At 34.0% G+C, this 20917-nt stretch overlaps 2 protein-coding genes across 6 annotated transcripts in view; both read left to right on the top strand.

Moving 5' to 3' along the window:
• LOC111624533 (tumor susceptibility gene 101 protein-like) overlaps positions 1 to 12260 on the top strand; it is a 50811-nt gene extending 38551 nt beyond the window's left edge. For both annotated transcript variants that reach the window (XM_023367400.1, XM_023367399.1), the window contains exons 6-11: positions 6075 to 6173; positions 8819 to 9045; positions 9141 to 9233; positions 11564 to 11697; positions 11766 to 11868; positions 11945 to 12260. In XM_023367400.1, the coding sequence (XP_023223168.1) occupies positions 6075 to 6173; positions 8819 to 9045; positions 9141 to 9233; positions 11564 to 11697; positions 11766 to 11868; positions 11945 to 12028 (740 nt within the window). In that variant the 3' untranslated portion in view covers positions 12029 to 12260. The remainder of the gene's footprint in view (positions 1 to 6074; positions 6174 to 8818; positions 9046 to 9140; positions 9234 to 11563; positions 11698 to 11765; positions 11869 to 11944) is intronic.
• The window catches only part of LOC111624532 (synaptotagmin-1-like), a 31285-nt gene that overhangs the window by 1403 nt on the left and 8965 nt on the right, over positions 1 to 20917 (top strand). The window contains exon 2 of one of the 4 annotated variants that reach the window (XM_023367397.1): positions 9783 to 9787. The gene's annotated coding sequence lies outside the window, so the exon portion shown is untranslated. Of the gene's footprint in view, positions 1 to 9782; positions 9788 to 16876; positions 17005 to 17271; positions 17623 to 20917 lie in introns of those variants that run through there. The other 3 variants (XM_023367396.1, XM_023367398.1, XM_023367395.1) reach the window with 3 other exon arrangements.

The raw sequence follows: 20917 nt of genomic DNA, 5'->3' as shown, positions 1-20917 counted from the left end.
AATTTTCAATGTTGTTCTTTATACAAATGAACAAATTTAGAAGTTACAACAATACAAGTTTTTAATTAATATAATTATGTCTAGAAGAAATCAAAGAAGCTGTCTATTTTAGAGGGTAACAAATGACTCTGTTGAATTCAATTGCAAAAGAGTAGAAGGTATACACAAGTAGTCAAAAAGCTTGTGGAATTGTGTTATAGCACTGTAATGGTAGAATATATGGAAATACTTATCTTCACCTTCAATGTAGGACTGTTCAACATACACACTTGCTTCATTGGTCATTGGAAGTACTGTTGGAAGACTTCTTATGAAATATTTGGGAGTTTAGCTGTTGCATTAATTGTCCTCCATGATGGAGTGTTACTGGTCATTTCTACATGCAAATTTGCATAGGTTGTGGTTGATGGTTGCTACAAGTATCAATTTATTGCAAAGTTTTTGCAATAAATTGATTTTGAATTTTGAATGATTGAAATTGAGCAGGGAGGGTGATTTCTGCATCACAATAATGCACTGAGTCACTTGTCACTTGTGAAGCAATTCCTTGCCAACAAAAGACTTTCCAACCATCAAATTCACTGGATCTTACTCTAAGTGACTTTTGGTTCCGATGCTGAAAATGGATATCAAGTAGATGCTTTTTGTAACCCTGGATGTCATCAAATCGAATGTAATGGCCGAACTCCCAAACATTCTAAAAGAAGTCTTCCAACGGCACTTCTAACAATGACAGGATTAATAGAGAAAATGTGTGTGCCAAAGGACCCTACTTTAAAGGTGATTAGGGAAGCATTTTCACTTGTCCTATCATTACAATGCTTTACCATAATTCCAGAACTTTGTGACTGATCATGTATGCATTTATAAATATTTAGGAATATAGTTTTTGAATACTGTATCAAAACTTTCTAGACAGTCAAATGGGGTAGCAGGTGTTCTTGTGATGCAGCTTGAATTAATGCAGCATTCTTTTGAAGTAGCACTTCTAACCATACTTTACCTCATGCTCTGATATACTTAGACATCTATATCTTATTGGTCATAGGTAGATCTTGTTCTTTTGAATTTAGTCATCAATTTGCATATTATCTTGTCTATAAAAGAGAACTTGTAATTAATCTTTCAGACTTAATTGTGTTTCTTTTCTCGAATATGCAATGTTATTTCCAGCACACATTCTTGCATATTTATAATCATGGGGTTTTACATATAAAGTATCAATAGAAACTATTCTTTTATTGAAAGAGAGATTTTATAAGCACTGTTACTTTTTAGAGCTATTTTTAAATTATAATACATATCTTAAAAACAAAATCTTACATATCGTCATAAATGAGTTTGCTTACTTTGTGACAGATTTGTATCAAACTAAGTTTATTCCAGATTTTAGACCCGTTGTTGTATTATAATGTAGCAAGAATCCTAAAATTGTGATGTTGATGCCTTCTATTCGTTTACTAATGTATAAGTTAAACTTTTCATCTCGAGTAACAAGTGATTTTTAAAAAATGTTTGTAGTTTTTTGGAACCAATATTTCTAGTAATTTGGAAGATTATTTATTTATTGCAGTCACATTGATATATCAATCGAGATGTCATTGTCACACATTAAGAGTTTGATTTACCCAGTAGTCTTGCAGAAGTTGAGTTAATGTCATCAAAAAAGTACTTGTAAATTTAGAAATAATTAGAAAATTTTGAACTCCTGCTAAATTACAGTTTGAATAGTCTGCAAGTAAAAACTGCATAGGATTTATACATTTTCTTACAGATTTCAACTTGGTGAAAACAAAAAAATACCAAAAAAATTCCATTTCATCAATTTTTTTTGTTACACTCAAGTTTTTGTTTGTATTTAGCGTAAAATTCCTAGTTAACTTAAAATTTTTTTTATTTAAAAAATGGCCTTAAAATGAAGACTTCTCACATTAATTCTATCAATTATAGCTGGACTTGGCAATAAATAAATAAAAATGTTAATGGTTGAAGAGAGCAGTGGTAGGGGGAGGTGGGTTAAGTAATTTTAGCATTAGGAGGAAGGTTGCATGATTGTGTAGAAACAGGTTAAAAATTGATAGTGAGGTTGAGCTTGTTTCAACAAGATAAATAAGTTCAGTATCTCGCTGGCCATCTAAAGCCACACTCAGTTTATATCCAGCATTCAAACACTACTATGCTTGTATTTTTATTTCTGGAATATGGCTCGCAGAGGTTGTGTAATTTCTCCCGACAGCTTCTGTTATGTTTGTGGTGAATATACAGTGAAAAGTCAATATCCCCTTTATCTGATCCCTTCTTTTTGGAAACAATGGAAGAAAAGAAAAAAAAAGCATGGGACTCTCTTAAGAATGCAGTGCATAAGTTTTTGGGGAATACTAAGGACCCTGACTACAAAACCATTATACAATGCATGTTGGCAGAGTATGAAGCTTCAAGGATGCAAGATGAGCTTAAAAGTTCATTTCTTACACTCCTGTATTGACTATTTTCCCGAAAACTTGGGAGCCTACAGTGAAGAACAGGGTGAAAGATTTCACCAAGATGTCCGTGATATCGAGAGATGTTACCAAGGAAAATGGTATATCAATATGTTAGCTGACTACTGTTGGATGCTCATTCGAAAAACCAGATAAGGAAATTGGAAACGAGTTTGAAGAAGCATCAAAGAGAAGAAGAAAAGGTGTCATAAGAAAATATAATATATTTAGTTCATTGTAATAAATAAGTGTTTTTATCAAATATTTGTTTTTATTTTGCAAAAAAAACCTATACGTGATGGGATGTTACGGAAGTCATTTTTAGAATCTCCGATCTTTAAAACATATAATTCACCAAAAGTATCCTATGCAGCTGGAAAAAAATTTTTTTTGAAGACCTGTGTTATCTGTGTAGGCTTAATTATGTTTCTGATTCATATTAAAATCATTTCAGAATTCTTTATACAGTATTTGTCTTCTATGCTACTTTTGTCATTTCCTGTTTTTTAGGTTTTTTCAGTAGTTAAAACATGGATAGCTTGGGGTAGTATAGGGGTGTTGGCTTGCCACTTTGGGATCCAATTTTGAGCTTGCTCTGGAACTTTTGGAATTTTACGTGGGTGTTCTGTCTTGGGCAAACAATCCAGACTTGAAGCAATAAGAACATTACATTAAATTGTATTAATTATGCATATTAGCAAATTAACATAGTCAATTACTATAACTAGACATAATACTTTATTTATATAGGGTACTCTCTATACGAACCTCTCTAGTTTTTAAGCTATTCTGTAAAATCTTTGTTCCAGTTTGTGCCAGAGAATGTTGGTCAATATTCCAGGTTTTGTGTGCATATTACTTGACAGTGTCAGTCTAGCTTTTCAATGTCCCTCTATTTAGATCATTAGATTGTGCAGTAGCAAAGGTCTTGGTCGCTCTGCTGCATTTCTTGATTCTCCTTGTGGAGAGTCAAGAAATGGCATTCCCACTTTGAACTTTTGTTGTGGATATGTTGAGGATCATGTTTATGCTACAAAAGTGCCAGACATGCGAGCCTTGTGTACAAGAATTGTGTATGCTGTTAATGGTGCAATTCCTAATGTGCTTGCTTGTGGAAGTGGGCCAAAACAAAGTATAGACTGGATATCATATATACCATGTTAGGTGCACGTGTAGAAATGTACTGATCTAATGTAGTAAGTAACTTTTTCAGATGCACTTTCTATTACCATTGTTTACAGTACTATATTTGCATTTATTTTTCCAAAGTTAATTTATAAAACTAGAGAGATTCAAGGAGAACACCTCATATTAAATAGAATTTAACCAATCAGAGAGTACTATGGTGTTTTTCTCCTTTTGTCTAATTAGTAGCATGTCATTCTTGGTCTTTGCTTTGTTAAATTGTATATAGATCAAGTTCTTTTTTTTTTTTTTGTCATTGGTTATTATACTGTTATATCTTATCATAAAAAATTAATGATGATTTACACAATTAATAACTTTAATAAAATTAATAATTAATTGTTTGGGGTCTGGGAACCCCAAACAATTATTCTTTATTATACAACTATTATAACTTTCTGTTATTTCTAATAAGGAAAAAATTGATTCGGACTTCAGATGGTTTCCTGGGACAAATTAAATTCGAAGTATGAGACACCACTGTTATCGGGAAAATTTATTTAGTACAACATTAAATATTTGCATGTGTGTGTTGTTCAAATTTATTTGTATTTTGTAATTTTCTGGCTAACAAGATTTATCATGCTAGGCAGGGAAAGCTTTGTGTATTTATAGAGACAAAAGTACCAATGAACTTTATGTTTGTATAATAGAACTTCATTGAACGTGAAGATTTTTTAACCAAAGGATGTCAAAAATTATAAAAAGTAATTTATTTTGAAAGAATAGAACGTGCATGTGTATACATGCGACATGTTTGCAGATGATGTACTATACTACTTTGTATTTGGCATACTAAATTATTGTATTATTGGCAGACTATATGGGATCGATATCTTGACCGTTGCTTGTCGAGATGCCAATTTCTACATTGTCAAACACGAAAAAACACATGGTACCTTGTCTGGAAAACGTTTAGAGATTATAGGGAATATGCCATGCATATTATTTAAGAATATATTGCTTGCATGATTAGAAAATTTTTGAATGTGCTGCAGTGTTACTTTTTACAAGTTAGTATTGAAAATACAATATTGGACTACAATATAGTGTTGTAAGGTTCCATTCTGTTTCTTTTGTACTTATTTGGGATACTGATTGTGCCTGCATAAGAGATACTTCATTTTTTTGTTTGAAATTCAATATAATACTTACATAAGCAGTTTTCAGTTTATTAGTTAAGTACAAAAATCATTAGATTTGTTCCAGACATTTTGGATTATTACCAAAATTTTTTATGTTTGGCTTATTTGTTGTATACATGTATAGAATATGTTCCTATTAATGATTTTTAGTCATATGTCAGACAATGGATGATAGATCTTATTATCTAGTACATGTCAAGGAATGGTGACGATACATATAAATGATTTTATAGATTATAAAAATTTGTATTCTATAATATATTATTTTGAAACATCTTTTTTAAACAATTATGATGTTAAAATAGAATGCTGCAATTTTGGCAAATGCATTGACAGAGAAAAATATTTTTTCTCAGGGTTTCGACCATAAAAATTCAAAATATAAAAGCTGCATAAATATATTTATGGGACTTTTATATTTTGGATATATTAAACTGGCCATCGTTGGTAGTTCTGACCATATAAAAGAGGGATTAAAATTACAGTAAGGTTATTTGGAAAACTAAAATGTCTATTTTATTATGTATGTCTATAAAATATCCTTCTGTTGTCTTATAACTAATATAACTCCAAACACATAATTTAAAACATTTGATAAGATCTAGTGCATTAGTGAGACCATTGAAGCAATTGTCTTACATAGTTTATTGTGAAATTAAATGTTTGGAGTTTTTATTCATTAAAATTTGCAATAAGAATAAATGATTTTAAAGTTAATTCTGTATGTTTTTTGGAAAAATATAGTAGGTTTATATGATAGATCCTGTTACCTATAAACTTGCTTTACTTAAAATTGAAATATGTTGATCAAACACAAGCTGTTATAATTAATTGGTTTATTGTATTTTACTGGTTTTTAAGTTGTGGAACCACTTCTCAATTTTTCCATGGGGAGTAGTTTTTACATGGATTTCTCAAGAATATATCTGTCCTGTAAAAATAGAATTTGGCATATTAGAAAATTTATGTATTTGTTTTATTTAGAAGTAAAGGACACTATGTTGTATGGGATGCAATGGTTACGAAGTCTTGATTATTTGCATTTATTTATTACTAAATAAATTTTTTAAATAAATATCAAATTTTAAGAAGTGATATTTTATTTTATCTTTTTGTTATATCTAATCTAAATGAGATTAGATTTAACAGAAAGATGGGGTTAAAATTATAGTAATGTTATTTGGAAAATTAAAATGTCTATTTTATTGTATATATCTATAAAATATCCTTCTGTCATTTAATTAAAAAGATATTTTTTTCTTAGGTGCAATGCCAATGCCCAACGTGGCGGGATCCGGATACCATCCCTATCCGCCGACGTCTGGGGCGTCATCCTATCCTTATCCGTATCCAACTATGCCAAGTAAGTTCCAACGACTATTTTTGATCAATTTTAAATCAAAGAAGTGCATTTATATTGATAAATTGCGGAATATATCTTCTAAAAATGCTCTCCATATGGATTAGTGCTGGAGATGAAGAAAGTGCATCTTTTTTGTAGCTTCTAGTGTGATTGTAATATATAAAATGACTTAAGTTTAAATTTATTGTCTTAAAGCTTGAATTACGAAGTGTTTTCTGCCTTTTTTCCTTCATTAAAGATCATATACTCTCCAGAAATTGCTATGGTAGATATTCACTTCACACTAAACAACCTTTATAAACAGCAATGACATTTAATTACTAACATTTTTTTGTCATATTTAATGATCATCTTCAGATAACATACAATTACTATATTCAGATATGATTTTTTTAACTTATATGTTGAATATATAAGCTTACACAAGCTCCAAAATGGCATATGGCTTTGTGAGAGAACTTCAAAATGGGATGTGGTATCCTTAAAAAGCTTTTCAATCTTTAGACAAACCAATTATTAATTCTTTATTGACATGGTTTGAAATGAACATTATTAAATCGAAGTTTCTAAGTTATTCATAGAAACAAAGTCAATATAATAAAAGTCACTATATTTAACAATTTAATATATTCAATTTTAAACAAGATGGCAGTCTATTTTTAAACTATTAGAATAATTAAAGACATTTTTTAAAAATAGAATTCTGTTTTCTTCTGTTTATAAAGATACAATTACTGTTAGAATAATTTGAGAATAATTCTCTGTAGTTTGTGCTTGGTTCCGAAAACATTTGCATGATGGAAAAGAAAGCAAAACTTTGATAACAAATATATATTTATTTTATTTAAAAATCTATACTTTACTAATACAAACAAAAATGCTCTAAATAGCCAAAACTTGGGAAATTTTATTAATTCAAATACAAGAAAGACCATTAACCTGATGGCAAAATTATTGATTGGAGACGATACTCTAAATTTATTGACAGTTAGTTGAATATGGACTGTTGGTCTGGTTTTCAAAAGTTAACTTTTTGATGAAGGATTCCAATGACTATTATTTTTAAGATTTTCAACACTTTGGTTATTTAATTCCACTTCTGACAGTCCTCTATCATTTTATCTACTAGAAATAGAGATAATAGAAAAGAGAAGAGAAAGATTTCTATTATTTTATTGCCATAAGCATTTATACTTCAGAAATTTAGGTTTTGTGTAGCTGAAACGATAGAGGTATTCGGCTGCCATTTTGAGAGACTGCCGTTTTAAGTATGGGTCAGATCCTCATTAATTTTTTCCATCAGTTCCACCCAGATGTTGGAGTGCCGTTCCTTGCCACTTGGTTAGTTTGTTGTGGCTAGACTAAACATAGGAATGAAAAAATACATTCTTAGTTTTTTTATTGCCTGCTGTGCAGATAGTTAGCAAATTGACTATTTAATTAATTAAATAGTCAATTATAGTTTGATTATTGAGTTGACGAGTCTGTGAATATTAACAGGCATATTCATTTTATAGCTTTGAAAGGTTTATTTATGATCGGCAAGTTTGTTTAAAAAGTATACAGAAAAAAATTAGATGAAAATTTCCCATTTGATATCTTACAAATTGGCATTACAAGCTAAGAATTGTCCTGCGGGACCACTATTTGGATCTACTTCATTACTTCCATCCCATTTAAGCAGATGTCCTTGCCTTTATTCAGGCAATTGAACCAAAATGCAGCTCCAGTCTTGTTTTATGGCTAAGATTCTCTGCTCTCTTTCAACCTGACCCTCTTGTCCCTCCTCAAGAGTTGACTCCCATCCTTTAAGAAGACCACTATCAATGTATTCAGGATTGGGATGTGTAGATGTCATTTTACATACTGATGATCTATGGGCTTATTTCTTAGCTCCTCCAGAATCTTTCACCTGTCCGTATTTCAATTGATGTCTCACTGCCAGAATCTCACAAATATACTTTTTTTATGGTGTTTTTAATTTTAATAATTTAATAAATAATTGGATTATAGTTAAGGCCAGTTCATATTTTGTGAGAATGGAAAAGAGAAGAGAAAAACAACACAGTACCAGTGACATGCTTCAGTTTTTTTGGTTAGTGAAACAAATTGACAGAAGTTCTACTTTTATTTCTGCTGATAGATCATAGTTGTGTTCTTCAACATGTAGACTGCATGGAAACTTATCCGAGACATTGAAAATAAACTTTGGATCATCTTCATCAATGTCTTTTACAAGGTTATATCATTTTCCATTCTTTTCTAGGAGTAATTAACCATGTTTATTTTTGTTTATTAAAAATTTTATGATTTTAGTAAATTTTCAAAGCATGCTTTTGGTAATGACTATGAGGTGCTATATTTTAAACTGTGGGCCCAAAAATGCACATGCACTTCTCTTTTGTTCTTTTAAAGTATGAATACTTAAGGGAAAGAGTAATAGAAAAGTGAAGAGAATATGAGCCATTCATTATGAGCTCTTTTCCATTTTCAGAAAGTATGAACCAGCTGTTGTCAAACATTAAAAAAACCAAACAGCAAAATCAAAGTTACTTAAATTTTAAGATTGAATGAATGATTTGGTGTTTACTTTGTAAAATTTTTTGTACTTTAATTATTTCAATTATCGACGTTTATAATTACAGGCTATTCCAACACTTCTCAAGGTTACCCTTATCCATATCCATCTGCCTATCCTCCCCAGAACACAAACTCTTACCAGTCTGGCGGTTGCTATCCTCCGTCGTCTATTCCTTCGAGCACTCCCAGTAACACTGGAACCATTTCCGAAGAACACATTCATGCGTCTCTTCTTTCCGCAGTGGAAGACAAACTAAAGAAGAAGCTGAGAGACGTCCTGTCGCAGACTCATGTTAGTTTTAAATTTAATAATTTACATATTTCTTGCCAGTCATTTTTATTTACAGACGAGATTTTAATGGCATAATTATAAATGAACATTTTCAGGCAGAAATGGAAGTCCTGAAAAAGACTCAGGATGATTTGAACAAAGGAAAAGTGCATCTTACGGAACTTGTAAAAAAACTGCAAGCAGAACAAGTAAGACAAATTTTTTAACATATTCTTAGTGATTAAAATAAAATTAAAATGTAACCCATTCACATAGTTTGTAAAGTAAACAGCAACAATAACAAAATACACATAAAATTATACTAAAATTAAGATATAATAATAAAACATATCTAGTTATATTTTCCATATAGTCTCTGAATCTAGTTATATTTTCTTGAAAAATGAATGCTTTTGGTCTATTTTATGAAGATTTAAATCATTTGTCATAAGCCCAACAATAGTTTCCAATTCGGTAGAAACCAGAACATAGTATTTAAATATTTTGTATAGAAATCCTACCAAACTTTGATTTTATGGAACTGGACTAAATTTGTTTGTTTCGAAACATCTGTCAGAATTAAAATTTGGTCCTTTGATTTTTACATTTTCTCTTCTATCAATATAGCTACCAATTTGGCTATTAATGAGGATTTATCACAGCACAAACAAAAAAGGTGACCAGATTTGAAATTCTTTATTCTTTTAATTAACTCCAAAATGTACATTTTGAGTCTATTCGTCCTCCTTTAGTTGGAGCAGACAATTTTCATAAACTATTTTGAAAATATTTTAATTATTTTTATGAATTTTTAATAGTTTATGAAGATTGTCTGTTCCAACCAAAGAGGGATCAAAATACTTGAGAAGTACATTTAGGAATTAATGAAAAGAATAAAGAAATTCTAATCTGATTACCTGTTTTATTATGGTGTGATAAGTCCCGATTAATATCCAAATTGGTAGCTATATTGATAGAAATGAAAATATAGTTTTTGAGAATATAACAGTCTATGGTGTAGTTAACTGACTTTTAAATTTGTATTTATTTAGCTGATATAAAATTTACAGGATATAAACTGCATTTTATATATATTAAAATTGATGACAGTAAAAAAAACTAAGCTGGTAGTGAGTGAATTAATTGTTAGAAACAACTAACAATTATTTAGAGGTGTTGCTATGACATAACTTCTTAATAATAGTCCAGTTTCCCCTAAAATGCAGCAAGAAATATTCTTAATATATTTTAATAAAAAGCTTATTCGCATACAAGTAAAAGGATATTTAATTAGTATTTTCCATCTCCCTAACCTGCGGGTTAGCGTCCAGCACTGAGAGTAATTGCTTCCGGTCATTCGATCCCTCAGAGATTTCTCCCACAGATGCTGGCAATTCATCTCTCAGTCTTTCTCCCTCCAATCTTCATTTATTTTTCTAGTAGCAGGATGTATCATTTAAGTAAATAATATATAAAACATTATATCAAGATAAAGGTTCTAATCTTTAGAGTCACCATCTCTCGTGAAACATTATTAATGAGTTAAGTATAAAAGGAATAAGTTGAATACTATAAACAGCTTGTTCTTCACTAAATTATTACCTGTTAATGCCAAACAGAATTAGAAATTGTATAGAAGAAATAATAAATACTTACTTTGAGAAATTACATAGCTTAATAATCAGTGGTAATACACAATTCCAATCAAATGATTAAAGCCAATATATTTAGCAAGTTAGCAGGATAAATATTAAAACGAATTAAAATCTCACAAAGGAAGAATGTACAGTGTTTTGTTACAAGATTTTTGATGGTAGGAGTAAAATACTATGAAAAAAGTTAACAGTTAATTTGACAGAGAGGACAAACAAATTTAAGATTTTCAATAATTTTTGATTAGAGATTAAGACACTGAAACAAATTATTTTGTTAGATAAAGCTCGAACTTACTAAGAACAGAAGAAGAAAAAATACAAATCCATTATCTTAATAATTTATCTTTTTCAGACTTCAAATAAATCATTTAACATACAAATTGAATTATCGCAGATAGTAATTCTGCAATTATTCAACGTTAATGGATAACGATGCAAAAGAACTTATATTAACTCGGCATTACAAAGTATTAAATAAAGGCATGAGACACCTACTTTGTACAGTACAGGGTACAATGTCATTCAAAAACTGAAAACCGGGTCTAATAAATTTTCAGATCTCCAGCAAATCGGGCTTTCGGATTAAGACGCCATTTTAATTCGTACGACGTAACCGAATTGTGTCAAATGAATTAAATTGTTGGTTAAGCAGAACTAACTTTCTGTTTGGTTTCTTCAAACGAAACGCGGATTTTAGTGGCCACCGTACGGGTGGAAAAGAGTATTTTTTTGTTTTTCGGTTCCCCTGGCAAGTGTGTAAAACCTAACACGTTCAGTAAATTGAACGTGCCAGTGTACGTTTCGTTCGAAGAAACCAAACGTTTAATTTTAGAAGTGATTTAATTTATCGAAAAGTCATCAGCCTGGTTGTTTGAATTTCAAAGATGGAACTGGAACGAAACATCTGCATCCTGCGAGAGAAAAATCAGGAAATGAAAGAAGTGAACGCCAAAATGGAAAACGAACAGGCCATAGACATAGATGAAGCGGTGGTGACGACGGCACCTCTATACAGACAGTGAGTAAAGTCTTACGTAACAATTCCTAGAAAGATAATACTGTATTATAAAGGGTGCCTCTTTTCAGGTTACTAAATGCCTTCAGCGAGGAAAATGCCACAGAAGATGCCATCTACTATTTGGGAGAGGCGTTGAGAAAAGGGGTTATAGACCTGGACGTCTTTTTAAAAGTAAGGCGCGAGCTCCTAGTCCATTTTATAGCGTGGTTCCATTGTTAAACTAAAAACCGTCATTTTGTTTGTGCAGCACGTCAGAGACCTGTCGAGAAAGCAGTTCATGCTCAGAGCCTTGATGCAGGTGTGTCGACAGAAAGCTGGACTCCCCCATTAGAGAAGAGTGTGACCAGTGGAGGGCGAGCGATTCTTCCACCGTCTCGTGTATCATCTCGGATTCCGAGAAGGGGGTTCGGATCCGGCCACGAGAAGTTCCGAAGTCGGAGGGGAACTGTTATAAGCTTTAAAAGAATGCACCAAATATAAACAGATTGTACGTAAACTGTTATTTGTCGGTTTAGACCAATACTCCGTCACTCGAAATTTATTAAATGTTTTGAGAAATTAAATGTCTTGCTTTATTTATCGATACCACTAAGGAATTTTTCAATCCTCTAATTGCGAGAAACTAAATGTTGGTAACACCGTTCGATTGACACTGTCGAAGAATTATGTAAAACTTGCCAGGGCCCTTAGTCTCGAGTTATTCGTGTTGTACTCGAATTGACGTCATCGAACTCACTCGTGTTACTATGACTCACATAATCATGGTCTCGAGTTAGACCCATCAAGCGAACTCGAAAGGCGAGCGGAAGGAGGTCATGTTCACTTGTTTACGTGTGTCGATAAGCATGATGGGATTATTTACAGTGCATCTGGGTTTACGACTATAATGATTCGATTAATCAACTTTACTGTAACAAGTTGTAAACAAATCAACGTGAATTAGTTTACACGTGTTATAGTTAAAAGTTTTGTCTTATAGCAATGTAGTAAACAAACAAAATGGAAACCTCCAATGTTTTATTTTAAAAAAAGAAGCGAAGAACAAAAAGAAATATTAGTAACATATATAGAAAATAATAAGAAAATGAACAGTGGAAAATTCGACAACGAATTTACAAGAAAAATTCAATTCGATTTGTAGTGTGGAGAGAATTACTTCAAAAATTAATTGCGTGTGTTGGAGCTAAAAAATCCGTTGTTTAATGGAAAAAGTATTTTAATTTAATCCTTTTTTCATACAGTTTTCTTCCTTGATCTATTTCTTAAATTGTTTTGTTTATTAAGATTATTTATTAATCAGAACTTAACACTTCTGATTAATAAATAATCTTAATATAGTGTCTATGCTCTTAATAATTTATACATATAATTTACTATCATTTTAATTCTCTTTTTCTATGAATTAGATACTACTATTTATTTTTGGAAAAAATTTAATGTACTGTATAATTTTATTAATTACGAATTAAAATTTTTTTTATTAGTGTTGACTTGACACGAAAAGAAATGGCATCTAACTCGTGGTCGAAAAATTCGTTGCCTTTTTCAACTCTTTCGGCTCCTTCTAACGCTTCGATTGCGATCAGAATAAGCGTATCTGTCAGCCATTTTCATTTTAGTGTAGCGATCTAACATGCTCGACTCAACATGAGTAGCAACTCGCATGGTGAGATGGGAAAGCACGTGAGTTACAACTCGAGACTACCGATTTGACGTCAGTTTGTGAGATGGTACCACGTGACACCTTCAACTCGTTGGGAGTTGTAACACGAAAAATTCGAGACTAAGTGCCCAGGAGGGTGCGGAATTATCAAAGAATTAATTGTATTCTCTTGACAAGTCTAAATTTGACAATGCTATCAATTGACCAAATTGCAGAAGACAATATCTAACACCAAGCGATATGGGTAATGCAATATACTGAAATGAAACCGTGTTGAAAGATCGCCCTTAGAAATGGTTGGAGATTGACTGTTCTTAATCTTAATCTCTGTTAACAGATTTTTGAGTTACTCAGTTTTTACCCTTTATTTTTAATTTATAAATGGTAAAGGTAAAAAGAGAACATCACTGTTACCTTGTTAAATCGAGAAGAAAGTCTGTCGCCATTTTAGGTACGGTACGCCATTGTTCGGTTATAACAATGCCTGGAAGATGGTAAGAAGTAAACCAGAATTGGACCTCTTGATGGTGTCGGGACGTGGATCATTTAACACACGTAATTCAATTAAAATTAAATAAATCAAATTTCTCGGTAGATATATTACAGTCGCAAATAATAAAATGCCAAAAGTATCGGTGCCGCCATTTTGAATGCGATCTTGCCGATTTAAAACAAATTTTCGAAGTAGTAAAAAAGTTTGACGCGGGATCTTTGCCCGATTTTCATCATCAAAAATTGTTTCCAATCTCTTAAGATAATTGAAAATATTAAATTTGTATTGAATGGTTTGGCATATCGATCTAGTGTTTACGAACGGACGAACTAAATTTTGTTGATTTGCGTGGCCATTTTTTTTTAACGCAGTGTTTATTTATGGTGTCCATTGTTATTGGTCGTTATAAACCAGACTTGTGGCCGTGTGACGACATTCTTAATGATTTTTCAACTTGTTTAATGATTAAAATTCAAATCGTGAAAAGAATGGTAATAAACACGGAATTCGTTATGCAATCGAATGTCCATTAATTAACTAAAGGCCACTTCAACAACGGCCATTTTGGGGGGAGAGTACACACAATAAACTCCAAATAACGGCCATTTTTAACGTCTTCGGTGGCCATTGTTTGGAGAATTGACCGTATGTAAATATGTTAATAGTTGTTCACTATAACGCGTTACTTTTTCATCTAGAATAGCTTTTTTTTTTTTTTTTTTTTTTTACTTTTCTAGACCGCGGTACCGTACCGTTCAAGAATCTGACGAAAGATAAAAGAATTCATTACGAAGTTTCGTTCGTTCGTCTTGCTGTCCGTATAATCGATCGATATCTCGAAAGCCGTACAAATTTGAATTTTCAGAATGGTCTTAACAGGTTAGAAATATTTAACGTGTGACCGAAGTTGAACAGAAATGCACCAGACTAAGGATCCGCTGGTGAAAAATGCCAATAAATCTAGAAATAACCGTAAATCCTAGATTAAGAAATTTTAATCCGGAAGTAGTTTTATAGAGTTTACCTGCACTCGACTCGAACTTAACATGAAAATTAGTGAGGATCGGGAGCAAAGTTAGAAGAAATTTTTGATTGATCCTCATGTTGACGTCAATGTATTGTGGTATTTTAAGTGATAGCACTGTTTGCTATCGGACATGGATACCACACGTTGAATTACTATCACATTTTAAATCGCACAATACACAATTCGGAGAGCCCGCTATTGAATGAAATAAAATAAAGACGATCGGTTGTCAGACCAAAATTTTCGGAAATTATTACTTTTTTGCGTAATTAAAAATAGATTAATGATTGATGTTCGGGTAATATTATGGATTTCCATTGTCTACAACACACTTTTCTATTTGGCACGTGATAAATCGTAGACATTTGAGCCACGACCGTTTAAAATAGGAAAATAAGCTAGCCCAGACTCAAAAAATTGCAACAAAATAATAAACACAGAGTACAGTACGGTATTTTCTATTCTCTCAAAAGTGAAAGGCTCTATATCCTTGTCTATTCTATCCAGTAAAGAGTGTTGTACCCAGGGGCGAATCCTGACCAAAATTTTTGGGCATGCTGAAAGTTATAAAAGAATAATAGGCCTATCCCTAGCACTAAACAATAGGCAGAAACGTTATTTGGTGTGAATAAAAATGTATGGACTATTATAAAGCCCATTATATCTACACATGAAATATATTATAATGAAAAAGTATTAAAAATTTATGATGATAATTCAAATTTTGTGGGCCCTCGATACTGCGGGCCCAGGACTCAAGCCCTATTAATTTCTATGTAGATCCGCCCCTGTATACAATACATATATGCTGACTGGGCACCGCAAGCTTTCGACACAATCTGGCCGTGAATTGTCCATAATATATAAATATATCGAGGATAGAATCGTAACCTTCATCAAGACGATGGCGTGAACATGATCTGGTTGGATAGGATGTGGCAACGCAAGACACTGGCGATTTGTGGAGGAGGATTTTCTACCCGAAACTGGCCCCAGGTTTTAGTCACGTGAAGAAAACTCCGCGCGGCTAGCTCGTTGGTCGGGCGCGAACCCGCGACTACCAGTATTCGGAGGTTTATCGACTCGATGAGCGACAAAAACGGGACTGGGGTTCTTACCACGGATTTTTACACTGGAAAACAGTATAGTAAAACCTCTCGACTCGAACACTAGAATTTGGACTTTGTGTGCAATTTAGAGAGGTTTTACTAAGTGATTTCATTTGTTTTTGTTTAGTTTTCGGACATTTTGGTCTGTTTCCATATTTTAATTAGGTGACTCCAAAATACGCGTAACCAAAACAAATAAAACAATAAAATATATGGAATGGAAAGGAAGAAACGGCGCCATTCCGTAAATGTGGCTCTTCCCTATGCTTATCTGCTTTAGGGAAAAGTCGGACATCCGGTTGCTCTCGAGCTACAGTTTGACGACGCCATTGTTTCCGTAGCCTTATGTAAAATCCACTAAATTATTAAAAGAGAATCAAAGATTAATCATTGAAATTCGATATTCAGCAAAGACACAAATAAATAAATAAATAAGCCGTCCTGTCATTTGTCCTCGTTTGTTTTCTCGGGGAGGAGTTTTCGACTAAATGTCAAAGTTAATCGGATTCTTTTTTATCTCTAGCGGTTGCTTTCTAAGTAAATATTTGCCAGAAAGAACCAAAATTCGGATAAACAGCTTCACTGTTTATAAGACTCGATTTTTAAATATTTTTTGTTGTTATTTTCCGAACGACACCACTGGAAACGATTACCCCGTCGACTCGACAAATTAATCGCTTGGGATTTCATCGAAAAGGGCGAGATTCGTCTATAAAATCCCGTTTCCGACGATATTTCGACGGCGTACAGCGACGTAAACGGCGAGGGGCGAAATTAAAAATAACACGGGGATGTTAATCGAACCCCGAAAATTCTCCAATAGGTGATTGATAAAGAGTTTCGATTTTTCCTTTCCCTCCTTCGTCGTTACCCGGGCGACGCTCACGTGACTCTCCAGTCGGATGTCAACAACGGTATCCGTTTTGCAGACGATTATCGATCGGTCGCCATCTTAGTCTCGAAAGTAGCGAGCTCTGTCTCCGGTCGAGAGGACGAGCGGCCAAACAAAAATAAGGTAAGAATTGGAAAATATTTTACCACCGAGGCTTAATTAACGCGCCGATTGTTGATAAAATCACAAAAATAAAAGCCGGGGGCGTTGTTTTTTTTTTCGATCCGTTCGTTCTCGCTCCCTCAACCCGTTCGGTTCTAAAATAAGAGAAACGGTCTCTCCGGAAGTGTATTTCCGAACACGAACGTCACTTCCGCCTTGTGGGGGCCGGATGTCGTTAAAATTCGCGATTTACGTCTCTTGGTTACATTGTTAAGATCGTTGTTACGTATTCGCTGTGTGCGCGCCCATTTTTTTGCATTGTTGGAGCCATTCACTTTCGTTTAGTGTTACGTGCGTAGGAACTCGGTACGTGGTGCAGTGGTAGCCTCGTTCTTGATCGATCGATATCTGTTTGGCACTTTACCGCAATACGCTCCACTCTCATTCACCCGTTATGGCTCCCTCCCGTTCGAATCGTTCTCGATTTTTCTCCCGTTCCGGAGCCATTCTACGCTTGTTTTGAATGGTGAGCGGCACGCGCCACTCCGACGACCCCGTCTCTCACTTATTCTAGATCCTAAACGCGTTATGTTCTCACTCCCTCGCTGTTGAAGTAGGATTAACTCCCTTCAAATCCGGGTAAGTAGAGCTTTTGTTGATTCTCGGCTTATCCTCTAGCATCCACTTACAGAATTTAAAACGTTAAGCATTTAAGTCAACTGGCGTAAAACCGAGGTGATTTAATTCGTATTAACTTCGGTTTTGTGTCTTAAAATCCCTTCGAGTTTTCTACTCTCGAGTTCTTCGACCGGCGAATAAATCATTTACGCGTTACGCTTACCTACGGACGATATCCGATACGTTTCCAAGGTGAAGAGCTTCCCGGATATAACGTATAAAAAACCGGATAGAGCACTATCCGATAAGTGGGACTCTATTATTTGATCGTATTCAATTATGGCTCCGTTGCTCTGAAATCCCTGCCCTTTGTAGGCCATAAATTAGCCGATTTTTATGCTAATTTGGAGCGTATCGATTCGTCTTTTGTCAGAAAGCATAGCTGGTAAAGCGGAATATAAATGCCAGGATATATGGATCCATCTGGATGGCAGAGTTTTGGGGTGCAAGAGTGGCAATTGTAGCAAAATGGCCATCCTTCCGATAATCGCGACAATCTCTACAATAAAATATGTTTTTCTTTTTTCCATGTCGAAGGAGCATAGACGTATGGGAAAATGCCGGAAAGATGACGAAGTTGTTACGTCATCCGGATGATGGGGTCTCGTTATCGCAGAGAGGTCTTCTGTGTAATGAGAAAGCGTATTTTGTGTATTCGAAGCTGGTAGACCACTTGGGGTCGGCGGGTTTGGTATTTGTGGATTCGTCCTTATTTCGCGGCGGAAGGGAGGAGGATCGATAAAAGTTGTTTACGCTCGAGATCCTTCCTCGGACGTTACGGTGCCGTCTTAATAATTTTATGTCAGATTTTTAGCGCGATTGCGTGGGGAAATCGAATCCAACACCCGTCGCAGTTCGGCTACAACAACAACTACTACTACGGGGATTTTTCCCTCCCGCCGAAAGGAGATGACCGGAAATTTCCATGTAAAGAAAGATTTCTTCGGCCGTCAGATGCCGTTTGGGGGGGGATAAAATTCTGGAAGGCGTCCAAGAGGCAGACAGTGACCTCTAGTGGTTATTTTTCAACTGTTTTTGAGGGAATCGATTTTTCGACCTTCGATTCCTCGGATCCACCCAAAACCTTCTCGTGACGATTTTCGAGTAATTAAGACGGCCACTCCATAACTCTGGCGTTAAATCGGGGAGGAATGACGCCCGCCATTACTTTTTATGTAGAATTTCATTTTCCTCCCTTCGTGAATCGATCCGAAATCGAAAATTCTCCATTATCGTGGACTCGGGAGCGAACGAATCGATAAATCTTTCAGGATTTACTTCTGTAATATTTGGTAACCCGATAAGAGAAGAAAGTGGAGCACTCTTTAAGAATACGACAGGGGAATAGCCAGGGTCAGTAAATGCTGCATCAAAAGAAACGCTTTTACTACTACAGATTTATGCAGCTCGGTTTCATTAATAAATTTACCTCGTTGTAGTGAATTCTTCGCTATAGTGTTTTCTTCGTTATTTTAAAACCATTAGTATCTTTACGGAATTCTAAAGCCACCAAATCTGTTCCTCTTTACTTGTCCGTGACGTGTTTTAAACTCAGAATGGCAGCCATTTTTCTTTTTTTCTTGACTGAAAATCGTTCATTTACCAATTGCCTTCAGCCTTACAGCAGAATATTTCGTAGGAAAATGAAAGATTATAAAAATTCTTTTTCCAGTGGTTGATTTTATCGACTTTTGCCTCGAGTTAATTTCGATCTTCAGGAACTCCACCATTTGTTCTTTATGAATAAGAAGGTTACTCGCGAATTACTGTCTTTACCTTTTCTGTTTTCAGCGTATCGAAACGATTAGAAAATAATTTATATTATTCGCTACAGATTTTAGGCATGACAGCATAGGGTTTGCTAAGGCCTGGCTTTTTTTTTTGGAGGCCTGGCACGCGCACTAATATATTCAGAATGCGGCATTGTATATCAAATAGCACGAGATGAGCGGTATACATTATATAAACTTAAAAAAAAAGGCCCGGAATACTCGAGAGGCCCTAGCCGAGCTTACAACATAAAAATACCCTTGCCGAAGCGTATATCACAATGCGTTAATGAAAATAGAAAAAAAAATGGCTTCGATTTTTGCCCACTCCCTTTCGTAATAAAGCTAACGATCGACCAAAGACGTGACAAAACACTTCTATTTTTGATTATGTCGAAAAAGGTAAAGGTGAATATTGTAAAGGTGACTCGGGATATTGTAGAAGGGAAGAAAAATTCCCCGAGCTTTCGGGGATTTTTTTTCCCTCTGTTTTTTGAAATTACTTGTCGATCGATTTAGACTTTAGACCAAATTATAATAGAAAGCGATAACGGTCGTAAATGACAGAATAGTAAATGTTAATGCGTGACCTTTCCAACACGAGGGAACGAACACATTCCTTAATGGAATCTCGTTACATTTATGCACGAAATTGCTTTACATACAAGAATATTCCAGTTGAAATTTGTTTTTCAAGTCAATATATTTTATGCTTTTCTTCTGTACTTCATCATCGATTTTTCGTTGATGTCTTTTTCAGTTTTTAATTCCGCCGATCAGGCTAAAACTTCGAACCTTTCAGTAACATATTGCATATGCATACAATGTGTTCCAATGGCATACAGGCACCAGTAGTAAGGCGTAAGAGCCATTACTAGAATGGCTTACCTGCTCGAGGAATGCCTATCGATCCGGCCATTGTGTGCTAATTCCACAAAAGTATGGAAATTGAGCGAATATTCGTCGTCACGCGTAACTGCAATAAAAGTAAGTTGTTACGTCGGGTTTTCCGCTTCATTTAACTTTAAGGGAGAGCACAGGTTCCAAGATTTATATAACTTGTTAAATCGATAATGCTGCTAAGAAAGACCTTGACGAGTAACGCATAACATATTTCGAAATTCTTTTGGCCCCGTCAGCTATGGAAGAATATGTAATTGACATTCGGATCAATAACAATTAGAATGATGCAGATTTTCGATCGATTGATACGGTTTTAATTTGATTTTCTTTGTTGTTCCGTTGCCTTTTCTCTCGAGTAATTGCGTAATTCGACCTTTCGAGAATTATCGAAAATTTACCGAAGAATGTTTAATTAATGCCATCGCTTGTTTTCTTGTTTCCGACAAACAAAACATTTCAAAAAATGAAACTATCGATTTTTTATTGGAGTCAGAAGTTATGGCTGCCAAAAGTCGATTAGTTCGGTCAATAAGACTGAGTTTTAACTTTAGAAACACTTATTGTCTTGAACATTACTTCGGTAT

The sequence above is a fragment of the Centruroides sculpturatus genome, unplaced genomic scaffold, assembly GCF_000671375.1.
Source record: "Centruroides sculpturatus isolate CEXI.00-Female unplaced genomic scaffold, Cexi_2.0 scaffold360, whole genome shotgun sequence".
NCBI classification, from domain to species: Eukaryota; Metazoa; Arthropoda; class Arachnida; order Scorpiones; family Buthidae; genus Centruroides; species Centruroides sculpturatus.
The sequence above is the reverse complement of the archived record's forward strand: the minus strand, read 5'-3'. Positions and strand labels throughout refer to the sequence as shown.